General features: G+C 37.5%; 1 protein-coding gene across 1 annotated transcript in view; it reads left to right on the plus strand.

The window, feature by feature from the left end:
* LOC149287590 (dual specificity calcium/calmodulin-dependent 3',5'-cyclic nucleotide phosphodiesterase 1A-like) overlaps window positions 1-25791 on the plus strand; it is a 46158-nt gene that overhangs the window by 19132 nt on the left and 1235 nt on the right. Inside the window, exons 5-11 of the mRNA XM_089492775.1 lie at window positions 3281-3421; window positions 9057-9157; window positions 9790-9915; window positions 14874-14975; window positions 16053-16173; window positions 19336-19417; window positions 23657-23777. Of these exons, the coding sequence (XP_089348901.1) occupies window positions 3281-3421; window positions 9057-9157; window positions 9790-9915; window positions 14874-14975; window positions 16053-16173; window positions 19336-19417; window positions 23657-23777 (794 nt within the window). The remainder of the gene's footprint in view (window positions 1-3280; window positions 3422-9056; window positions 9158-9789; window positions 9916-14873; window positions 14976-16052; window positions 16174-19335; window positions 19418-23656; window positions 23778-25791) is intronic.

Consider the following 25791-nt stretch of genomic DNA (forward strand, 5'->3'; position numbering starts at 1 on the left):
ATATTTTACATTTTTTAGTACACCTGGTTGACTAGGAACAGAAAATTGTTCAACCATGACCTCCTGTTTCAGAAGGGTATAAATATTAGGTAATTCTGTGATTCTGTATGGAGGAATGGTCTCAGATCCCTTGCCATGTATTGTCAAACCTCATCAAGCTTTATAGGAAAACGATTTTCCTCTTGAAGAAGCCAGTGCCGAACCGTGCTGAGGACAGTGGATCTTATTTGAGGAAAGTGGACTTCAAAGTGACTTTCGGTTTATTGTATTTATCTATATATTTTGAATGGCCAAATGCTTTTGAATTAAGGCACCTATCACTTTAATTAAAGTAAGTGGCTTCAATATAGTGTCTTAAGGAGGCACATAGCACTTTAAAGAAGCAAAGGTACTTTAGAGGCAGAGTGGCATATACGGGGTTAAAAGGCATTTATGGAGACAGAGTGGTATATAGGGGTTAAAAGGCATTTATAGAGGCAGAGTGGCATAAAGGGTGTTAAAAAGGCATATCATGGGGCACTCTGCCTCCTGAATGGGGACAGAGGTGACACTGGGGAGCTGAATGGAGACAGGGGTGACACTGGGAGGGGCTCATTGGGACAGAGATTACATGGGGGGCTGAATTGGGACAGCAATGACATGGGGAGGCTGAACATGTGAACACATACAGAGATTTCTTTTTTTGTTTAATCATTTAAAAATAATTAATTTAAAAAAGCACACTTACATACACACACATTTTTAAAAAATACAAAAAAATATTATACAGTTTGTACAAAAAATAAATTAGTTTACTGACCTTCTACTTCTTCCACTTTGGGGCTTTTTCATCTTGTCCTCCGTCCTCTGGTAGCTGCAGACTGCCGTTTTCTATGGTAACAGGATGTCACTGACCCGACATCAGGTGCGAGGGGGCGGAGCGTTCACCCCTCACCCTGCTCTCAGTCTCATCATCACTAGGCGGCCATCAGATTGCTGGAAATTTTATCTAAACGGCCGGTGCGTGCTGATCCTGCCGGCCAGAGCTACTTTAATCCTTTATTTAATTTATTTCATATGCCGGATCGGCTTGCCATATTAAAAATAAATAAAGTATTAAACGACTTTTTTCTGACTTTTACTTAAAAAATCTTGTACTCATCTATAAAAGCTAATTAAAAAACCTGCTAAGTAGATTCTACTATTTGTCCTGAGTTTAGAAATACCCAATATTTTTTGGGTTTTTTTCTTGTTTTTGCAAGTTATGGGGCAATAAGTACAAGGAGTGTTATTGATTGATTTTTCCAAATCTGGTAATTCTGCCCCCATGTGCTATTTGGGACATCTTTGAAGCTGACCAATGCAATTTATACTAGGGTATTTCAAATGCTAGTATTTTAACTCTTTCTATGCACTTTTTCTACCACCAGTCTTTGTCAAACTTTGTGGTAGTAACTGCCAAACAACACCCCAATATGTGTTCAGCAACATCTCCCTAGTACAGTGATACCACCCATAGGTTTGTTAGGTTGCTTCGGGGGCAAAAGGCTGAATTTAGGGCAATTCACTATTTTAACCTGGAATTGTGTCCCAATTTAACCCTTTCCAGGCACTAATTCTACTGCCAATCATAGTCAAAATTTGTCACATTTGGGAAGTGTGCATTTTTCAAATTGGAATTTTGACATGTTGAAAATTCTGCCCATGTCCTATTTGGGAGAACTTTAAAGTAGGTCAGTTCAATTTACCCCATCAAATCATATATTTTTGAAAACTAGACACCTCAGGGTATTTCAAATACTGCACACCCTTTTCATGCACACATTTTACCACCAGCCTTTGTCATAATTTTTGGTGGTATTTTGTGTGCTTTTATTTCCACACACATTGTACTTCAGGTATGAATTTACCGCTCCTGGTATATGTCACTTATGTCACTCAGGAGATGTTGCTAGACCCCAATATGGGTTTAGCAACATCTCCTGAGCACAGTAATACCACCATGCATGGGTTTGTTGGATTCTTTGGGAGGTAAAAGGCCACCTTTGTGAGGTGTGCATTTTTTTGGAATTTTTGACATCTGGTCAGCCTGTCCTATTTTTGGAACATCTTTGAACCCTGGCCAATTTGATTACCCCTTAAAATCATACGTTTTCAAAAACTATACACTCCATGGGCATTTAGCATGCCAATATTTTAACTCTTTCCATGCAAAATTGTTGTGAAGATATAGCGTTGATTTTACAACTTGCTCATAAAAATAAACTTTTTAAAATATATATATATATATATTAAAATTTTATTGGAACTGGAAGGTTTCCTTGATGGTGGGGAATTATTTTTACATGTTACCAATTATATATATATATATATATATATATATATATATTTACATTTATTTTGACAATCATATTGTGATTAGAAAGCTAGGCCCCATTGACTTGCATGGTTGAATGCAATAATGCAGAGTTCTCAGGAGGGTCTGGGGAGACTTTTGATCGCCTCCTACGCGCTTTTAAATCTGGCGACCATCACCATACAATATATGGTGGACATTGGCGTCTGATGCCACACGGGGCCCCTGCTACCGATCTCTGTGTTGCTGAATGCCTCGACAACAAGGCATTACAGCCACACCACTTGGGTGAAGAAAGAAATTGTAGATTGGAGTCATGATGAACATCTGAAGATTATATTCATGTGCGTGCACCATTGTGAGTAGTTTGAATTTCTTTACCCTTATTTTGCGTTTGTGATATTGCACAATAGGATGTGTTTCTGTTTAATATTAAGGATCGTAGAAGTAAAGATATGGTTTTTTGAAGAGCCTTTTCATATTTAGAGTTTGGTGAGTGCATAGACACACATTCTTCTTTTTTATTTTTTAGTTTGAACATTCTACATCTACACTATGTATTTTTTCTTGTTTCTTTTCCCTGTATGTTATTTGGAATTATTGGAAAAAACCCTCTTATATTTAGGTAGCACAAAGTATTGACGAAATACAATAATTGTGTCACACATATATTTCACAATTTTTTAGAAACCTGTGTTGTGTTTGCAGTGTGCAGAATATTTTTAAATAAAAGATAATAAGTTTAAACAATAAAAACTATTTTTCATTGCCTTCTTTGCTCATATTTACCAAGGTGCCAATATTAGTGGAGGGAATTGTCTATATGCAAAAAAAATTAACAAGCACATGTTCTGTTCAAGGCAATGGAAATTCTAGGTGTGCTGTCTTGCTTTCTTTAGATAAGTTATATGATAACATTATATATATAATGATAACCTATTTCAGATCCCTGTTGCCTGTCTTGTTTCATTTGTGGAAGCTTTGGAAGCTGGCTACAGTAAGTACAGGAATCCATACCACAATTTGGTTCATGCAGCTGATGTTGCCCAAACTGTGCACTACATAATTCTTCATACGGGTATCATGGTAAGTAAACAGGTTAAACAAATCTGATTATTTTTGCCATTGAAAAATGTCCTTCTGCAATTACAACCTCTATGTCCCTTGTATGAAAGTGATTCTTTCTTTGGTTTCTCATTCTAAGCAGACCCTTATGTCAAACATAATTTTCATGCATTTAAACATATTTGTTTTTCACAATACCAGGTCTTTTGTTTTTTATTGTATGTAGTGTTTTTTTATTAATAATACTAAAAGGCATACTGCACTCTAAATTTCCTTTCATTTTAAATTATTTCAGTAATTCATAAGCAGTGTATAGTTACATTTGTAATTTTATTATGTTTACAGTAAAAACAAAAATAAACTAGGTAAATATTAAAAATGGATGACGGTGCAAGTTTAAAGAATTGTTTAAAAATGCTAGCAACAAACAAGAAATTGACCCAGACAAGTATCATTTAGAAACAGTATTAAGAAATGGGTTTTATTGCAAGGGATTCATGCAAGTGCATACATCCATGTATATCATAAAGAACACCTCATAATCTTACAATTGTGGATTGCATTTCACCTATTTTACATCCTATGCCAGGCTGAACAACTACTTCGTGTTCGTTTTCATGTTCGTCGAACAGAGCAATGGAGGGCACTCCAGATGAGTCAACCTGGGATGTACTTAGATAGGATGATGAGGAAAAGGACACCAATGGTCTATGTGCCTAAGCCATCTGTGATATTACTAGTAGACTTCATTTTATCATGTTGAAGCTTCAAATATATAAAATTTAAGCAAATATGTATAATCCTTTTCAAATCATGTATTTTTTTAACTCTCCATATAATTTGCCAATGTTTATCTAATATGAATGAAATTTCTGGCGCAAAGTTATTTTTGATAACAGCCACTTAGTTATCATTCACTGCAAATAAAGTACATTTTATTAATGACAGCACTACTTGTTCCTGGCAAGCACATTTGGCTAAATCACCTCAGCATTTCTTGGCTGTAAACACGTTTTCCCTATTTTGTTTTCCTTTCATTAAAGTTATTTGTGGCATAACACATAGGAACAGAATACCTTCAAATGTTTGATGTTAACGTATTTAATGCTCATGATTCTTGACATATGCAAATGTGGTTCACAGGTAGCAGAGTTACTAGTCATTCTGGCATAAATGAATGCAAGCTGTTTTCAGAAGTGCATAAAATGCTTAAAACATTATTAAGAAAAAAATCATTACATAGGAAATACTAGTGAAACGAAATTATTACTTTTCAACAAATTATGTAAATATACACTATCCAGGCAATACATTGACTACTTAGGCCTATAGCTATGCCTTTCTAGGTCAATGGCAGATGAATCCGATCCTCCTTCCTCAAGTCCCTATGCCGAAACACAAAATCACCTAACGTATGAAACATACACTGCCATGTTTAATTTCCTGTGACCTCACTTTAAACATCTACCCCTATCAATTACAGACCAAAGAGGCAAATGAGTATTATCAGGACAGAAAATAGTCACCTCTATGAATAGTGCATGTTATCATGGAACAACATTTACATTACACGTAGATAGATATTTCTTTAAAAACCCTTAAAAGGTTCAGACATGTTCCTGCATGCACCAAGAATGTTCCCAAGCCAACAGTCATGACCACCCTTCCTTAGCTATTCAAGACATCTCATAAATTAACAGGCACAAATACTCCTGAGGAAAGAAAAAAAAGTTAAACAAAATAGTCTACTACTAGGCATGCACATTTCTTAAGTCTATAATTATAGAATATTTACATCCAGCACAATATATATGTACATTAAATCCCCCATATGGCCACACTTGTCAGTAAATTTGGCGATTCATAAGAAGCCACAAAAACGAGGCCAAACCCCTCCTCTTTTCTCTTCTACCTTTAATCTGCTATTTTCAGTTTTCTATTCTCATCTGCATCTCTGCGGTCATAAATTGGATTGGAGGATCGGCAGAAGACATCACTGGTGCTGCCATATTTACCTTAGGGCAAAATGACAGAAGTTTCAGTGATGTTTTCTACTATAATTAGAGGATTTGGGGAGAGGACGTGACCTGAAACACCACCATTTTGGCTGAGGTTATGTCCATGGAGATGCGGATGAAGATAGAAGATGAATAAGAAAAAATGTGAAAGCAGAAGTGGTCAGGAGAAGCAGATGTGGTAGGGAAACATTTAGAGGGTGTGAAAGAATGAGTAGGAGGGTGAGAGAATGAGTGAGAATAAACATGGGCACCAGGCAACAAATTATGTTCCTGAATTAAAAATGCTCTAGAATTTTCAGGCAAACCGAATTGGCGAGAAACGTAATCCATTGCCTCAAAATAAATGGGCCAAAAACAAATAAAAAAATGTGTCAGAATCATTTTTGGTCAATTTGAATTGGCTGCTAAAACCACATGAATAGCACCAAATATAACACTTTGGAATGTCAGTTTGCCTGAACACCCCCTATTAAATTATGATTTTATACTAGATTTGACTGTAAACTGTGTGAGCTTTTTTTTTTAAATAGCAAGACACTTCTGGAACAAAACACAGAAGGAATGTTTATTAAAATGAGACCACATGAGCATAAGTGGTAATTTCTTTGTGAATTAAAATATGAGGCTAATGTCCAAGCTCAATGTTTTGCTTCACACTTACAAAGAAAGCAACAAACTTCTGATTATTCTAGTAAGAAACAGTTATTCTTAAAGTTCATTAAAAAATACATATTATAATACTATTTATAAAGGATTAATCCAGTAATATATATATAAGACCTGTCACTGTAGGAACTGTTATTCCTACATACAGGTCCAATCATAGTGGATGCTGAGTCTGTCAAGTGCCATTGTGGAATTTCTACATAGATAAGTAATAGCTATCTTAAAGACTACTATAACAGAAGGGGTTGGACAGTGGTCTGAAATGTGAGTGGAAGCTTTAGCTAATATAATGTACATATAAAAAATACATCAGAAATGTATACATTCTAGAACAAAAGTTACATATGTTCTTTTGGAAGCTTGTGGTCTATATGCAGTGCCACTAATATTGGCAACCTTGGTAAATATGGGCATAGAAGACTATGAAAATATGTAAAATTGAGGATGGATGAGGTTGGAGAATACATAGCAAGAAATCTAAGAGACCATTCCTAAATACAGAACCTCTTGTGGACTCTCCTCTTCAGGTCACCCTACATATTTTTTATGTGGTTCAAATCTTGGGACTGGGGTGGCCATGGTAGGAACCTGATTTTGTCATCAGTAAACCATTTTTGTGTTGGTTTAGATGTATGTTCTGGATCATTGTTCTGCTGGAAGATCCAACCACAGGCAATGTTAAGCTTTTTTTGGTAGAGTCTGGTGTTGATATTTGATAGAGTCCATTATGTCATGTATCTGAACAAAATGTCCAAGTCCTCTGTTAGAAAAACAGCTCCATATCTAACCTTGGGCATGAGGTACTTTTCTACATGGCTATCTCTCTGTGTGCCACCTCTAGTATTTATTGGCCAAAAACTCTATTTTGGTTTCATCTGACCTAGAACCCGATCCTGTTTAAAGTTCCAGTAATGTCTGAAAAAATGAAAATGGTTGAGTTTGCTTTTAGATGAGAGTACAGGCTTTTTTTCTTGAAACCCTTCCAAACAACTTGTGATGTGGGTGATGTCAGATTGTAGATTTGGAGACCCCAAGAGCCAATTAACTTCTGCAATTCTCCAATTGTGATCCTTGGAGATTTTTTGGACACTCAGTCCATCCTCTTTACAGTGCATTGAGACAATATAGACACACATCCTCTTCCAGGTTGATTCATAACATTTCCAGTTGACTGGAACTTCCTAATTATTGCCCTGATTGTGGAAATTGGCATTTTCAGTGCTTTGCTATTTTCTTATAGCCCATTTTGTAAAACTCAACAACCTTTTGCGGCACATGACAGCTATATTTCTTGACCTTACCCATTGTAATGAATGACTAAGGGAATGTGTTACTTAATAGTTTTACCCCTGTGACTAGTGTTTCTAGTCACTCAAGTGTACTAAAAATGTAAAATATTAGTTGAAATATACTTCAAATATATTTTTGTCTTGTGAATTCACGGGGGTGCCAATAATTGTGCCACATATATATATATATTTCACATTTTTGGGGGCAAAAACCTGGGTTGTGTTTGCAATTGTTTGAGAGAATGCAGCATATTAAAAGGTTAAACTTTGACCTTGAAGGTCAAAGGGTTAGAGGGTTAAACAATAAAAACACTTTTTCACAGCTTTCTTTGCTCATACTTACCAAGGGTGACAAAATTAGCAGAGGGCACTGTAATGTTGGGATCTAGTCATCCGTTTATGCTGTTTATATGCAATGACTAAGGATTATCCAGACATAAAGCCCTAACTCACTAGGCCTATACTGCTGTTATGGGTGGACATTTTCCCTCTGCACTGGCACAATGTAGTTGACACTCCAAAATTGGGACTTATTAAGCATTAAGTGTGTTTTCAAATTTGGAAATGTGAAAGATTGTTCAAATTTGACACTATCCTGATATCGTTAGACAAGAATTTAATAAGATTTAAGTAACCAACAGAGTCGCTAGAGATGCCTGCTTAAGGGGTTAAAGGTCCGTATGAGCGACCAATAGAGTCACTCGTGCAGACCTTTCATCTGACGCTGAAACTTGGCCTGGGGAGGGAACAGGAGTTAAGAGCGACTCTATTGGTTCGCCGGCAGGGGCCTCCTCTAGCATCAACCAATGATGGGCAGCTGCCCTTTATTGGTAGAGTTGCTCGCACAGACTGTTAACTCCTGTGATGCTGCGTAGACAAGGTAAGCTAGAGGGGGAAGAGACCAGGGAGATTAGTTATGAGATATTAACAAAGACGAAGATGAACATGAAGATTCTTTGTGTTGTACGTCTTAGTGTATGTTTTGCAGCGGCCATGTTCGTTTCTTCAGTATTCAGGCTGAACAACTAAAACGCACCCTTCGTTTTCGTTTTCATGTTCGTCCGAATACGAATGCAAAAGTCTATTAAAAAATAATATCTTAAGGTACTAAATAATTAAAAGTATTTTAAAAATATATGGTATTAGATGTGAACGTGGCCCATTCTGCATGTAAATTACAGCAAAGGGTTATTGTCCTTGAAATAAATATTTTATTAAGATGCATTTGTTTGTTGTTTTCTTGGAAGCAGTGTTCCTGAAAGAAAGCAAAAATCCATCCTCTAAATCCTATATTGATGGCCCTAATCCAGCTTTCCCTTTTACCTCATGAGTAATTAGAGTTGCAAACCAAAATAGACAATATGGACAACTCCAGAAACTTGTTAAGAGCCGTCGGCATACTGGGTACTCTAGAGGTACCATAATTTTGCCTCAATTCAAGGATGAACTTGAATTGTTTATAGGAAACATATTCTGATCCTGCCTGCATCCTTGTTTATTTATTTTAATGATCATTAATGACAAATCACCCATAGAACCCCAGGGTTTGGCTTGTGTAAACATACCTTAGCATCCATATAGTCCTGGTTTGGTATGAATATGGTTTGCATATTTGTCAGTATATACACACAAAGTTGTGTATGTGTGGGTGTATAATAATATGTAGGTACTTGAATTTGACAGCACTGGCTCACAGAACTGGAAATTTTGGGAATGATCTTTGCTGCTGCTATCCATGACTATGAGCACACTGGGACCACAAATAACTTCCATATACAGACTAGGTATGTCCATTTTTAAAATGTTCTACTTAAATGAATTAATTTGCAATAGAATGTTTAAACCATACTAATAAGAGTACATAGATAACAGCATTGTTGCAACTGTCTTCTATAAGTGCAGAGTTTGGTCAATACCAGACCAGAATATAATATTTAAGGTCAACAGAAAACAAAAATTAGTACTGTTATCTTTAATTTGCTGTTTAATGGTATAGGTTAGAAAACTGTCTCCCCCTCACCGGGTTTTGGTACAGCAAATAGTTGGGGGTTTTTTTGGTGTCTCAAAACTAGCTAGCACTTATATAATTAACTTAACAACTTGGTCATTTAAGTTAGGAGATATGGGATGGCATTTGGGTACATTTAGTGGATAGTGAAAGTGTGAGGTATGGTTAGATGTCAGGGATAGGTTAGAGTTAGTGTATAGTGTTGGAGTTTTGAAGGACATAGTAGTTTCAACTCACCATCTTAATAATACATTATGAAAAGTCACGTTTTTACTGGAAGAAAAGGTGAGCAAACACACCTTGCAACTCCTGATTTAGTCAATAAGCTAAGGACAGTGCTTCTTTAAAATTTTTCTCTGTTTTACATATTTTCCAAAAAATGGTGTTATATTCCCCCTGTTTCTGTAGGTCAGAGGTTGCAATATTGTACAATGATCGTTCTGTTCTTGAAAATCATCATGTGAGTGCTGCCTACCGAATTATGCAAGATGAGGAAATGAATATATTGATAAATTTGTCCAAAGATGATTGGAGGTAAGACAGAGTCATTTGTAAGTGTTAAGCTTGTCTAGAGGGCTAAAAACAGGCAAGGTTTTTTGAATAACTCAGCACACCCCTAAAACAGCCTGCCTGTGCCACCGCTGCCCATTTAACTGCCTGCCTGTGGCACCGCTGCCCCTGAAGCAGCCTGCCTGTGCCCCAAAATAGCCTGCCTGTGCCTCCTTGGCCGCTGAAACAGGCTGCCTGTGCCACGGCTGCCCCTGAAGTAGCCAGCCTATGCCACTGCTGCCCCTGAAGCAGCCTGCCTGTGCCCCAAAATAGCCTGCCTGTGCCTCCTCGGCCGCTGAAACAGCATGCCTGTGTCACCTCACCAATATGTATTTATCAATGAAAATAACAGATGATATCATAGAAAGATTATAAAAAATAACTTGTCCACAAATTACAAGTTTGTCTAGTTGAAAAAAATGGACAACTAAACTCCACTCAGGAACAGGGGAACATGTCTGCTGCAGTCCCTGTAATACACTACAGTAGTTACTACAGCTTCTCCAATCCTCTCCACAACAGTAAATTGTCTGCACTAAAATAAAAAAATAAGGGAAAAACTCCCACAGGTTGCTGGGCCCACCAATCACAGCCATAACCATCCTGTTTTTTGGCTAATTCATTGATATGTACACTTCCACACACAGTCCCTCCCGCTTTACCTTATCAAGGAGCACCAAAATGGCTTGTATTGGCAGCAGCTACACATGGGGACAGATGGACAAATCATTGTAACATGTTGGCACTTTTGCGTTTTTCCCTCATTTTTGTTGATTAATACGAACACACAATACAAGCAATTTTCATTATAAATAAAGTTTGTACAAAACAAATGCACAAGTCTAATGAATATATAAAATGTTTAATTTGTTTGTGGCCCTTTAAGCTCAGAGTTGGCTACTCCTGTAATAGTTTTTGGTGAGATAATTTGCAAGCAACTACTCTCTGCAAATTGGGTTCCAATATCTTAGCAATATATGTTTTAAGACTCCATAGTAGACTTCATTCTTACCAACTTTGGGCTAATTCGTACAATCAAAAGAAAATGAACGTTAAATCTCTGAATATTGGCACTCTTTCAAGTGGGAAAAGACTGTGTCTAGGAGGCTACAGAATAAATGATTGAAGTAGCCAAAACAATCTTGGCATGAAGTAGCTGTGATACTTCCAACAGCCTGTGGGTTAATCATAGACATATACCCATACTGATCCAATTTTAACTCTGGGCAGCCAGAAACAGATGAGAGTTAGAAGTCAGACGTCAGTGGAGTCTCTAGGGGGGCCCAGAGGGCACCATGGCCCCCCTAAATAATATGCTGCTCCAACTGAAAACTTCAGCCAGCAACTTTTTATGCCGTACAGCCCGTGCAGAGATGCAGTGTGATTTTTGTACTCTATTTCACGCTGACATATTTAAAAGACACCCACGTTTTGGCTGTTCGGGAAAGTTAGTCGAGGATAGGTAGTCAGCCTGTCCAGAGCAACATTGTAGAATTAGTGAAGGGTATCCAAGCAAGCAAGTAAGCAGAGAGCAGAAAAGCATGCGCAGAGGACCGCAGGGGTATGGTGTGTGCATCCTTCTGTTTAATATAAATGAAAATGCTTTTTTATATGCATGACACATGTTATTTAAATGGGAAATGGGATTTAGTTTTTGGTGATTATTTATTGGGTGGGGATAAATGTAATCTTTTATTTGGTGTTTATGTATTTGGTGGAAATTAGATTAATCCCCATCCAATAAAAAAGAAACAAATAAAATAAATCTTATCTTCTCTGTTTTATTTTGGAAAAGAATGCACATCATCCAAGTCTTTCATTCACATTAGCAGTACCCCTCCATCCAGTCCCTGCAGACTCCTACAATTGATGAGGGGGACTGAGGTTGCTGGAAATCAGACTTTAAATTTATAAATGCTTTGTAAATATAGTGTGTATAGGTATCTAAGGTATCTGTTCCTTAGCAGTTCTAAACATTTGGTAAAACCAACTTCAGATGAACAACAACACATGACATATTACACCGTCATGATTTATTCAACAAAAGTAAAGCCAAAATGGAGAAGCCATATTTACCTAAATTTTAGACCTTACTAAGAAACAGATGATTGTTATTATGTCCTGATATGTAAAAACATAGAATTCAAAGAGGGTGTGCTTTCTATTTTTGCAAGACTATAGATATATAGGGTCACGTCATCTCCTTGTTTTTTTTTGGGGGGTGGGGTACTACTACTGCAGAAAATTTACTGGGGTGTAGTGGATTCTAGAAGCTGTAAAACTACTAATATTTTACTACCCTACTTGGACTGCAGCCAAAGGCTTTTTCATTGTTTTTATTTAATAATTGATTATTTTAGGGCTCTTTTTTAAAGTTAAAATTAGATGCCATTTCTTCAAATGTTTCACCAAATCATCAAATCTTTGTAGAGGATTAAATAAATAAATAAGAAAATATTGTTCACAAAGCACTGCCAGTTTGGGCTAGGCCATCACCTTATTTACCTGCAGAAAATTAATGACTACCTGGAATGCAATGAGATCAGACATCTGAGGGTTAAAACGCTGATCAGGAGGCTAATAGAGGAGCTGAGAGGTTGCATGAAAGCAATCATATACACACCAGAGTACATTCTAGCCACCCTTTATGACCCAAGGCTAAAGGGCAAGTTGACCCTTAAAAATAATAACTTTAAAGCTTGGAGGGGCATAATTGTCCATAACGTTTATGAGATGTAGCACAAAAAAGTGCATATTTAGCAAAGGAGAGAATGCAGCTCACCTTGCAGATGGCTTTCCTAAAACTCAGTCTGCCGCAATTAGGTTACCCATCACTCAATATTCAAACTGAATGAGGCTCTGGTATTGCTGCTCTGTCACCTTCCTTACCCTGAGGAATCAATTCACCAAAGTTATCCTGTTTCGGAGGAAATTCAGTCTCATCCATGCTGCTTGGTGTGTTTGTCCATTGATGTAGTGCTACTGTTGCTGGAAGTGATTATCCTGTAATGCAAAACCTAGTCTGAAAAAACAAATTGACTATTTATAAACATTCAAAGCATAAATATGTTTTTGTAAAACCTTGTGTTTAGATGAACTGTCATCTTAAATACTGAAATTGCCAGTACATGTAGTATTAATAAACTCAAAGGATATTGTCATAAAATTTTGTTATCTAATTGTAAATAGTGACCTTGATTTTCTTGTGCAGACAGTGTTACAGAATCATTTGCATTATTTCTTTTAAAATGATATAGAAAACAAAGATCTAAGATTTATATACCAGTTGGTATTGAAAAGAAAAAAATCCTTGGTCTAGTATGTTTCAGTCTAATTATCCATTAAGTGTTTGCTGGTCATGCTCTGGAACTTAGCCTTAGGGGGGAAACAACGCATAACCAGTAAGACGTGCTTATTTTAGACTGTACACAGGTAATTACATCACAAAGTTAAAGTAGTATATGCAGTGCTAAAACCTGTCTAATCTGCACCAGAGTGAGAATATATATACGTAAACTGCCTCAAAATAAACAAAACAAGGGTGATTTTCATGTTACAACACATAGAACCAATATGAGATTATTCATTTTCTTGAAACTTCCCATAAAAAGTGGAATTGCCATTTTTGGTATATGTATTACTAATAATAAGTAGTATTTGATAATGGAAAACTTTTAATAAAAAGTATATAAATGGCTTGCCTATTCTGTAAAAAGACTCTGCCATGTGCCATGTTATTCTCTTTAGCATCATGGGATGTCTATGTTTATCAGTACATACATGATTATTATTTAAATAGCATGGCTGCTAAATTTCTACCTGAAAAAGTTATCTTTAAATGGGAAGTGCAATTAACTGCAGTTTGATGACATTATCACATCTGCTTGAAGCTGCCATCTTGGACATTTGCATAGGCAACATGAAAATGAGTGTAGTTACAGCAAGATTTTTTTTCTTTTTAGAGATGTCTTATAACACTCTTTATATAAGAAAACACAAATAGAGTACAGGGTGAGTTGATGTAGAATATTTTATCTCACCATATTAAAGTAGCGGTCATGTCCAATTTGTTTTAAGTAAGCCGATAAGAAAACTTATTTTGTGTCACTTTTCTTGTGCTTATCTTATGCCTATGCAAAAGTTCAGTTTGGATTTGAATAGCAACTCTTTGGTGTTGATCTAGGCGTTACACAGGGTATCACTTCCTCTGCTGCCCCCTCCACGACTGCAGTTCCTAGTGCTGGGATATGACATCATATCTGTTATGTGTATTTGCATGTCTATTATGGACATGTTGTAAATAGGAACATCGTGCTATAGATCTCCCTTGTAACTTGGAGTCTGATCACTCAGTAGGGCACTACTATGTATAGGCTGGGCAGTGATAAGCATACCTGGGAACTTCTGGGCTCCAGCTACCCAGAGCCTTCCCTTGCGGGACACGGCCAGGAAGTCAGTGGGCGGCCCCCCTGATGTCAGTGGGCGGTCCCCCTGACATTAGTGGGAGGTACCGATGATGTCAGGGGAGTTTCTACGTTTCTATTGGAACACCCCCAATGTCAGCGGGAAGCACCCCCATTTAAATGAAAAATGGGCAGGGAGCAGGGCATTTCAAGAGCCTGCTCCCGCGACCTGGAGGATTCGGGTCTTGACTCTGAGAACCGGAGAAGTGGTTCTCCCCATTTGGTGATAAGTCAAATGGGGAGAGAGACTTAAATGCATTCAATTGAAATATGTACTATATAAACTATATTGTAGTTATGACTACGTTTGTTTCCATGCTTGCAATAAAGAATGCACACAATGCAATACTATTTTTTTCCAGCATTTTCTCCCATATTTTTTGTCCAACTTTTTTTTATTTTTATATTTCTTAGAAAATATACAAATATACACAGGTTGGTGAACTTTGTAACAATTTTGTATTTTGTTATTCTTTGCAGAGACTTAAGAACACTGGTGATAGAGATGGTTTTGTCTACAGATATGTCCTGCCACTTTCAGCAGATAAAAACCATGAGAAGTACATTGCAGCAGCCAGAGGGGTAAGTTACAGTATGTTCTATTACAGGGCAGGTAAACTGCTATTCTATTTTGGAAATCATATCAATAAATGACTGTACTATTTCACTGGAAAACATGCTAACCATTAAAATGATTTTCCATCAAAAGCAGATGTAATAAAATGGCAATTCTACAATTGTGCTTAAAATATTTTTCAAAGGGACTTTATCATAATACACAACAATATATTTTAATATTCATAACCTAATTTTGTTGTAAAAAAATGAATTCATATAAATCCCTGACTTTATACAACTTTGTTTTTCAAATACGTTTAGGTCACTCTTAGTTTGTTCTAAGAAAACCCAATAAAATATTACTATATTACTTAACACAGCTGCTTCAAATATACTTTAGAACTCTCTGGATTTCACCTGTAGGCTCTAGAAATCAGAACTGATTACGGGGCATCTGGGATAGCTCAAAGTGATATATAAGTAGTGCATGTGATTCACAAGTAGGGTCCGCAAATATTTATAAAGCTATTTTTGAGTCGGCTTCATGAAAAATGAAAAGTGATCTTATTTATATATGTATCTTTATACATGTTTTTATATATACCGGTATATAATATAAATGTGTGCTATTTTTCTAGATCGCCTTATTGCGCTACAAATCTCTACTGTCTCTATCTGTGGCTTTATGTATACTGTATATAAAAAAGTCAAAATGCATTACAGAAATAGCTTAAAAAATATTTTGAAACACATTCAGACAGCTTAACAAACAGCATTTTACCACATATGTTAAATATGAGTTGGATAATCATGGTTACAGTTAAATAGCACCGTTATCAATGGATATGAGAATTTCTGCTCGCCTCTTACCTCAGCGGTATCTGTCTACAACCAATAAAAATGTGAAGTTATAAAAGGAGATCAAACTGTTTTTTTTAACACAGAGGGAATAGCAACTTATGTGATTTATTAGCAGGTATATACAGAAAAGTGGGTCAGACTAACATCACTTGAGGTCACTTCCTGTAATTTTCTCCTCTTTGCCTGCTGCCAAGTTTCATGTTTATGATAATTGGATTATTCATGTTCTTTGTTTGACAGGATAGATAAAGCAAAAGCCATGTCTTTGATTCTTCATGCAGCAGACATCAGTCATCCAGCAAAAACATGGGATATGCATCGGCGATGGACCAATTTACTGATGGAAGAATTCTTTCTACAGGTGCTAGTTCAATATTCTATTTTATACCCAATACCTGTTTCTGGACAGATGGACTTAAATTGATCTAACTGACCCCTCTGCGGGCATAGAGGTCCCAAGAAACCTGTACTAACCCGGGTCAGGACGGCTACACAATCACAGCTGTGTCCTCGTCAGCTCGAAATGCCTGCAAGCGCAGCTGGAGGCAGGGCTTGCTAGGCGCCGGATTTAAAAATCCGGAACTGCTCAGCACGGGCACCCTGTTGTGGTCTTGTCTGCTATTCTTTGTATTGAGTTGGCATTCGTGTTTGCTGTTATTGGCTTTCCTGACTACTCTTCTGCTAAGTGATCGTGATCCTGCATTGCCCTACCTGTGTAACGTACCTGGCTTGTCTGACTACCTGCGCTGTGTACCAACCTCTGGTTTGTATGACTGCACATTTAGTGTATCGAACTTGACTTTGTCTGACCATCTGTTCTGCGATAACTGCTGGCATCCCGTTTAACCAATCTGTGACTTCAACCTGCAGTATACCTTTACAGGTTTCTGGATCTGTCTGTGCATTGCCTACTATACTCAGTACTGAACTTTACCTGCTTAAACCTGAGCCTCCTCACTGTTGGGTTTATCAAAGTCCCTCTCTACTTAGTTTGGGGCCCCATACCTTGCTAGGTAACTCAGAGCTGAAGAACTTCTTGATGGCAGACTTGACATAGATAATTTAAGAAAGTGATATTTTTACCATATTGTTTGTATCCTCTAAGACTTTACATCATATTCATTGTAATGAATGCCAACCTGATTTGCGCATTCGGATTCGTAAACATTTTAATTTAAAAACAAGGCTAAACAAGCTTTGATTAGCATTTTTGGCAGCATTCCCAGAAAATGTGGTCAAAGTTCAAAGTGGGTGCATGTGTTAAGTATTCAACAAAGCAGTCAAATAAATCTAACAGGTGCTGCTTATTAAGATTAGCAAATACAAACTGCCCAAGAAACAATCAAGGACATGGTGCAAAAGGTTACATACAGAAAAAAGAAAAAAGGCTATCGTTCCCCATTCCATATCTATGCTAAAAAATCATCTATGCTGTCTTTCTCAGCTTGTAGGGATAGCCTTTACATGATTAGTGTCTCTACATCATTAGTTGCCTACTGGTACGTAGTTTTGCTAGTTCCCAATTTAAGTTTTTTGAACGGGTGGACTAACACTCTGGATAGGCAGTTTCTGTTGTCTTCCTTCGAGGCATATCACCACTAAATTTGTTTATGGGTTACTGCGAGACGCCTCTGGTGGTGCCCGCATTTCTAAAGGCCTGGAAGCGTGGATGACTCGCTTCTCTGACATTGACAGGTCGGATTTAATCAGCTCTACAGTATCGATGTGTAGGCTGCTGGGTGCCTGATTATCCTACTGCGACCAAAAATCTTTGGGGCCCAGTACATGCTTAATGACTGGGCTCTGATGCTCCTCCCATAAGCACGCACCATGACCATCCCACTGTCCCACCCACTGCCATTCCCAAACAACATACACTGACTCATACACACTTTAACACCATGCCGTGACAGACACACACTAAAATCATATGCTCAGAAACATTAACACCTTAACCCACACATGCTAACACCATATACTCATACAAAGCCATGCTAACCCCATACACCAATACATACACACTCTAACACTATATGCAAATATACACACTCATCCTAATGCCATACAGTAACATACACAGCATCATACACACATGCTAACACTACCCAACAACATACACTAATACACACCCACTGACTCTAACACTATACATATATACACCGATCAGCCATAAAATTATGATTACTGACAGGTGAAGTGAATAATTGTGTTATCATGGCACCTGTCATTGGGTGGGATATATTAGGCAGCAAGTGAACATTTCATCCTTAGGCTAGGTTTCTACTTGGTTTTTTTTTGCTAAAAACGCCCATTAAAACGCCAATAGCGCCACCTGGCGTTTTTTTTGTGAAAAAACGTTGCAGCCAGATGTTAGCTGTTCTTCAATAGGAAATCGCAGAATGCCATATCCACTTGGCGTTTTTCTGTTTGGCGTTTTTTCAGTCCTCTTTGGCGTTTTTCTGCTTTTTTGGGCTCTGTGGCAGTTTTTCAAAATCGCAGCATGTTGACACTCTGGCGTTTTTTGCAAGGAAATCTTGGCGTTTTTCTCCAATAGAAGTCTATGGGAGAGAAAAAACGCCATGAAAAAGCCATGTGGGTTTATTGCCTTGGCGTTTTTTATGGCGTTTTTTCCCGTTACAATGCAGAGGATGGACCCAGTATCTGTGTGTCCTACGAGAAATAGGCTGGAAACAAACAGTTTCACACAAAACAAAGTTCATATTGAATTCTACACCATTTGGAACAAACATGCCATTACAAACAAACATACGCAACGCATCAACTGGATCCTGCTGTGCCAAAAGCAACAGCAAACAATTTGCACCATCATTTGGGGCCAATCTTCCTAGAGGAGCAGACATTCGGAATAAAGCATGCCTTACAAACCACAGAAAAGTGACATAAGGGTCCGCCGGGGCGTTTAAGTAGAACTCTACCACGTAAATGACATCAGGGGGCAGATACTTGCCATTTATCCTAATCCCTTTTAGCTGGGTGAAACTTCTAACTTGTAAAGGCTGGAAAAACTGCCTAAGGTCAAAAAAAGCAATTTCCACAGAAAGGCTAAACCGCCAGAAAAAACTCCAGAAAAAAACGCCAAAACGCAGGAAAATGCAGTTTTCTTGGCGTTTTTCATCAAGAAAAAAAACGCAGGACAAAAACCCAAGTGGAAACCTAGCCTTAAAGTTGTGTTAGAAGCAGGAAAAATATTAGGATCTGAGCGACAAAGGGGGGACCAACTATATTTTAATGTCTATGTATTTAGGATGCAATGTCATAAGAGTCCCTGTTGGTGTAAACAGACACAGGCACTTATCATATGATTTCGTATCATATAACAAAACATATAAAAAACATCAAATGCTATACGGATTAATCAGTCAACAGTTCTAGCACAAAAGGGGGTAATCTTTATAGACTGGAAAAAAATACTCAAATAATACTATGTCTTACATATATATGTAATTCTGCATGTTTTTTTAATATTAAAGTTGGCAAGCTTATATCAGTTTTGCATTTACAGGGGGACAAAGAAGCTGAATTAGGTCTTCCATTCTCACCACTCTGTGACCGTAAATCGACAATGGTGGCACAGTCACAAATAGGTAATACCTTTATTTTTTATTATTTTATTTTGATTCTCGAGCAAATAATGAGCTTTATTTGAAAATGTATGCTGCCTTACAGGGAGCAGTTAAATTGAATTGTGTTTTTGGTGATAAAGTAGAACATTCCATTGTAGGGGAGTTTCATATATGACCATGTTCTCCAGGTCCATGATGGAACATTTGGTTTCAGCCTTTGTATCACTGCAGAATTTGATAATGTTATTTGTTTTTGGTTGCTAGAATCAGCCATTGATTATGTTTTTACAATATAATTGTACATGTGCTGTTAATTGTATCAAACATTTTATCAAGGAATCAGTAACACACAAGATCAATCTCAGTCAATCATGGCACAAGGATAGACACATAATATAAGTGATGACTACTGGCTGAGATCTCTAAGTCAGAAGTTTGCAGCAAAGTTAAACAATTCAGCTCCCCATCTTCACTGCGTTTTGAGAGGCTAACACCAGTGAACCTCACCTACTAGATGGGATGGGTTCCCTCTTTGTAATGTGACTATGCATTCTGCAGGGCCACAGTCCTGATTTTCAGGTATGTTCCTGCTATCCTGGATAGCTGCCCCCCTTTCTGCCTTTACAGGTTATGGAGAGCATTGGCTTTTTAGGGAGATCTTCCGAATGCCACTGACTGGCCCAGGGGAGTGAAAATAAGCAGTAGCAGCAGCTCTGACTTTACCTTGTAGCCATGATAGTGCTGTGGGGTGGCTATCCAAGGGCCAACTCTTGCCACACACCCCCAACACTGGTATCTCGATTTGGGCACTTGAAATGTAAGGGGATATGGAGCCAACTCAGCCCTTATTTTAGCAGTTTGTCACTAGAGTTGACTCTCATCATTAAAAAAAAAATACTCTTTTGATTCTATGTTCTCTTGATAAGGCTAACAAATGGAAAAGCTGAACAAATAATACTTCCAGATGATCACACTCCATAACATGTATGTAAGTGTAATGAAACATACTGTAACATTTTCCAAGCTGTCATCTGTGACTCTGAGGAGCAGTTTGCCACTGAAAAGAAGTTGGTCAGACCTGACATATATTGTAGTTACAGCAGGTTGTCTTTGAATAACATGACTGTACATTACTTGTATGACAAAAAAACTCCTCCACAATGAGAAGCAACATGCACATTTACATAATGATGATCATCAAAAGAGTGTTTTTCATGTGTATGTTTTCCCATGTTTTATATTTATCAAATTTTTAGTTTAAAAAGAGAAAAACATTATTTTGTTATAACAGTTTTTTTTTTAAATATATGCATCAAGAATAAAGTGGTATGGATCCACAGAAAGCAAATGTCTTTATATGCAAGATTTAGAACTTGTGCATTGAAATAAACAATAAACACATAAGGATACCATTGTCAAAAACATGGTTTTGTTTAATTTAGTTCTAAAAAACCAAAACAAAAAAACCCTCACTTTATTCCCAGACCTGGGGTCTGCAATTATTGTTCATGTGCTATTTTGGCTAACTTTCCCTGCTCAGACACCACACTGAGCTGATTTTTTATGGCAATGCTAATGAAGTCTGTTTCTTCCTAAATTTTCATTAGTCAGAATGCCCAGCTGGTTGGTAAAGACTGAACAATTGTGTTTTTAGTAGATTGGTCTACAATAACAGATCTTTAACACATACAAATAGAGAATTTGCAGCTGCCTGAAAATATTATGCAAGAAGTAAATAAAACGATTTTTTAAAAACTGATATTTAATCTGAAATGTATACATTTGGTGGGTGTTCCCTATTAAACAAGATTTGGTTTGGTGAACTACATTTTATTTGTCTTAGGTAGACATAATGCAGAAGTTGATGACCTTACCTAGGATATTTATCAATTAGGAAGAGATTAATATATATTTTCACAGTTGTGTAGGATAGCATAGGCATCTCCCTCAATACTACTGTGTCTTGAATATGGCCTCAGTCATGCTTCCAGATTTATGGTTTCGTAGATAGAAATTTAAAATATTCATGCCCATCAACAAGGTGTTATGGCTTCCACACTCCAAGAGGTGTTTCTTCTCTATCATACCCATCATCTCCCTAATGCAGATATGGCATGTTTCAGACAAGGTGACCTCATCCTGTTACTGTTTGCCTCAGTATGTAATGATAACAATTATGCTGTTCCCCTGTCAATGTCTGCCTCAGTATATAATGATAACAGTTATGTTGCACCCCTATCAATGTCTGCTTCAGTATATAATGATAACAGTTATGTTGTGTACCCGTCAATGTTTGCCTAATGATAGAAGCTATGCAAATTTAAAGTGTGTGTGTGGGGGGGAGGGGATGTGCCACATACAGGATCCGATGCCCCAGGTGCCAAATACTCTAGGTACGCCCCTGATGGGTGGCATCCCAGATCTATCTCTGCATTTCTAGGTGAATATGCTTTTAGGGAGAATTTTCTAGGTGTTTTGCTCAACTACAGGAAAAGTGTAATTAGAACCCCAGGTGTAGGTACCTTCAAATAAAATACTATACTCCAATACAAACTAATCTGTTTCCGTTCAAGTGAGGTTAGCAAACATTATTAAATCCATTTCATTTTGGTCAAAGGGGGCCATTTCATCTTGGTGCAAATTCTTCAACACCCAAATTTGATTAAATGCAGTTTTCTGGTTAAATCTACTAGCATTCAACTTGATATACCATATACCATTCGTTTTCGTACAAACTTTATTATTAACGAAAATTGCCTGTTTTGTGTGTTCGAACGAGTCAATGAAAACGAAGGCCATCTCCGGCGAAACAGCAAAAGTTCTGAAAAGTCATCAAGATTCATCCATTTGTAGCTACGTGTAGCCGCTGCCATCACAAGCCGTTTCGGTGCCATTATAAGCGCTCGTTGATGAGGTTAAGTGGGACGGATTGTGTGTAGGAGGGTACATATCAATGACTGTAGCCAAAAAATGGGGGGTGGTCTCATTGACGGCTATGGCTGTGAATGATGGGTCCAACAACCTGTGGACGTTTTTCCTTACTTTTTTCACTCTGGCCAATCAGCATTTACAAGGGAGGGGACAAGCATTAGACATATAAGTGTGATGACGGCATTTTGATTTGTCAGTAACTTGGTTACAGGCTAATGGAGTTGGAGTGTGAGACAATAACAGTTAGCTTACCAGAGGCCGAGGTAAATGCTCATTGCTCACCTATCATACTGCAAGTTAATAGTTTATTTTAGTGCAGAAAATGTACTGTTGTAGGGTGGATTTGAGAAGCTGTAGTCTCTACTGTGGTGTACTACAGGGACTGCAGTAGACATTTTTCCCCTATTCCTGAGTAGAGTTTAGTTGATCATGACAGTTGCCCACTTATGCTACTAGCCAAATCTGCAATTTGTGGACGAGTTATTTTTTATAATCTTTCTATCATATCATCTATTATTCTCCATTGATAAATAGATATTGGTGACAATATAACATGTATAATATATAATATTGAATATTAAATTCAGTCCTGCTGCGCGGGGCTGCATGCGCCTATCACCTGTCAGTGTCTACCTGCCCAGTCCCAGTGTCCTACTATGACAGCTACTCCTCTTTGACCTCTAGGTTTTAAAAAAAAAATAAAAAAAAATCTATAATATTGTGGTAGAAATGTAGTCCTGCTCCATGGGGTTGCATGTGCCTATTATCTGCCAGTGTCTGCCTGCCTAGGCCCAGTGTCTTGCTACTACTACTGCTGCTGTACCTATTTGACCGTACTAACTCTATAATGAAAGGTGAGTCCAGAAGAACTCTGGAATACTCCAGGAATACCCCTGAATGTCGTTCTGAATAAAAAAAAAAAAGGGCCCTCAAATTTCGTCAGAGCCAAATGGCCATGAAACAAAATTTGCTGCCCAAAAATGCTGTCAAAACGAAACGAAAATTTTGTGTGAAGCGATTTTGCTTGTGGTGTACATGTCTTTTACATACCCCTACATACTGGCTTTCGTAGCTTTGCGTGGTACCCCTTCTATGGTAGTAAACACCAGGACTTTAGCTTACATTTTTCAGCTTAATATTAAAATATCGTCTGTGGATCTGAAACTTTGCAAAGGGATCACTCTTTATGAATAATCACTGCTGACTATGACATACATGGAGTGATCTAAAAACGTACAGTTCAAAGTATTGTATTTTGTTTTTAATTTTTGTTGTGCTATGCTTTTCTTAACACTACTTAAGAAATATCAACTGTTATGTAACTTCCAGGTTTTATTGACTTCATAGTGGAGCCAACATTCACCCTTCTAACTGACTCAACAGAGAAAATTGTTATTCCTCTTATAGAGGAAGCTGCAAAGCAAGACCATTCAATCTTTGATAAGTCCAGGTTAGTTATTCTTTTTTGTAAGCGCAATTACATTTTTTTATTGCTAAAAGTCGCCTGTAATAGTTGAGTTCTAAACTGTTATACAGTAGTGCCACCTAGTGGCACATTAACATATTAACTGAGTTTGTTCTTCCCATTTGTTGCCTTCTAGAAGGCCTGAGAGTTTAACTGTATTAGAAAATTATTGTGAGTTGACCCGATAATATATACTTATTTATTTATATTTATTATTTGTTTTTATTCTTTAGACTTGGTTACATGAGCCCACACATTTGCATATGCCTTCTGTTTTTTATTTACAGCCTTTAAGCACACCATAGGGTCCACAAGCTAAGCTTTACATCTACAGACAGACTATCTCAGTCTATATATATATATATATATATATATATACATATATATATATATATATATATATATATATAATCAGTGCAGGTTAGGAACAGCTTCCAACATATGCAAATAAATCTTGAACAGCACATAGCTAACAATTTATCATGCTTACCATTGTACAGAGCACTTTATGTCTTTGAGCATGTTCAAAGAATTAATTATGTGGTTGGCACAAAAGGGCTTATGTACCAACTACGTATAGCACTTTCTGATCCATTTAGGTATGACTAGTGTATATTTTCTATAGGTATTGGGGTTGCATATTGGTTATATAGGGGAGAGTCTTGTTTATATTTAATAAACTGACCAGGTTTTTTCAAGGGAATCCAGGGACATTATTTGCAGATTTTCTTTTCTTAATTTGGTATCAGTAATATTTTATTTAAGCGTAACAATAAAGAGAAAAACGTCTGTTGTGAATTTTTGTAATGATGTTAAATATGCTACAAACCTCTGATGTGCCCCTGTTTTAAGTGAAACTGTGCTCCTTTGGGACTCAAATCCCCCTTTTCCTCTTTTCTTTTAATACGTAGAATGCTTGCTGGGTATGAGTGTATTACAGTGTTCTACAGCCATAAAAGTTCCAATGATACCGATCAGGAGGGTACAGCTGATATGGCTTTAAGGTGCCCAGCCACCGGTTATCCCAATCCCCTCAAGGAGACACAAAGACCCTAACGTTTTGTGCCTACCTTTCTTTCATGTTGTGTATGCAGTGTGTAGAGCTGTGCGGCAGCAGGAAGCAGGAGATAATCCTTGCGATGTCAACAGCCCTACACTGATGTCACACTTTGCACTTCCTGCAGCTGGGCTCTCCTCTACATACCAGGTCCATGGCAGGAGCAGATTGGTATGCAGATGAGTGATGGGAACAGGGAGGGATTGGTACAGAGAGTAGAGACACTATGGAGGAAGGAGGAAGGCAGAGGGGTATGGACACTGTGGGGAGGGAGGAAGGCAGGGGGAAACTGAGTGGTGTGGTGTGAACACTGAGGTATGAAGTGAGATAGCCACTGAAGGAGAAGATAAATGGTCGAGAATATGGGGAGCAGTTGTGATAATGATGGGGGCCCAGACACATACATACAATGACGAATACACAACAGAGGTAAAGGGATTAGGGAATTAACACTAAACGATAGGCTAGACAGTCATTCCTGAAACACATTGAATTGAAAAACAAAAGAGTGGAAATACAAAACTATAGCAATTTCATAAAATTTCAGTCCCTATAATCTTCGTTAAATAGGTGTCCAGCGTCCGTTACAAACTGTACCAAAATACTTTTTTTACAGCAATCATTGTTACTCTGCCTAAGCCGGGAAAGTTCCCAGATATAAACCCTAACTTATTGTTTAATAGCGTTGGCCCACCAATGCAAAATTCCAAATGTTTGATAGGGTGACCTAGTTTTATTTGCATGTGGTTTCTTCAAATAGGGTCAAGTCGAAGCTCTTTTTATAATTTTGGGGCGGATCCCATCAGGTCTCATTAATTTGTCTGTTTTTACTTCAAATAGAACTTCTTTCTCTGTAATACATCATTATCGTATGTTCTGGTCCTTGAACTGCTGGTGGTTATGATTCAGAGGACATTCAGGGCCTCCTCAAACAGGAGATAG

Source organism: Sceloporus occidentalis, unplaced genomic scaffold (genome assembly GCF_023333645.1).
Source record: "Sceloporus occidentalis isolate IW3139 unplaced genomic scaffold, rSceOcc1.0.p SCAF_59, whole genome shotgun sequence".
NCBI lineage: Eukaryota > Metazoa > Chordata > Lepidosauria > Squamata > Phrynosomatidae > Sceloporus > Sceloporus occidentalis.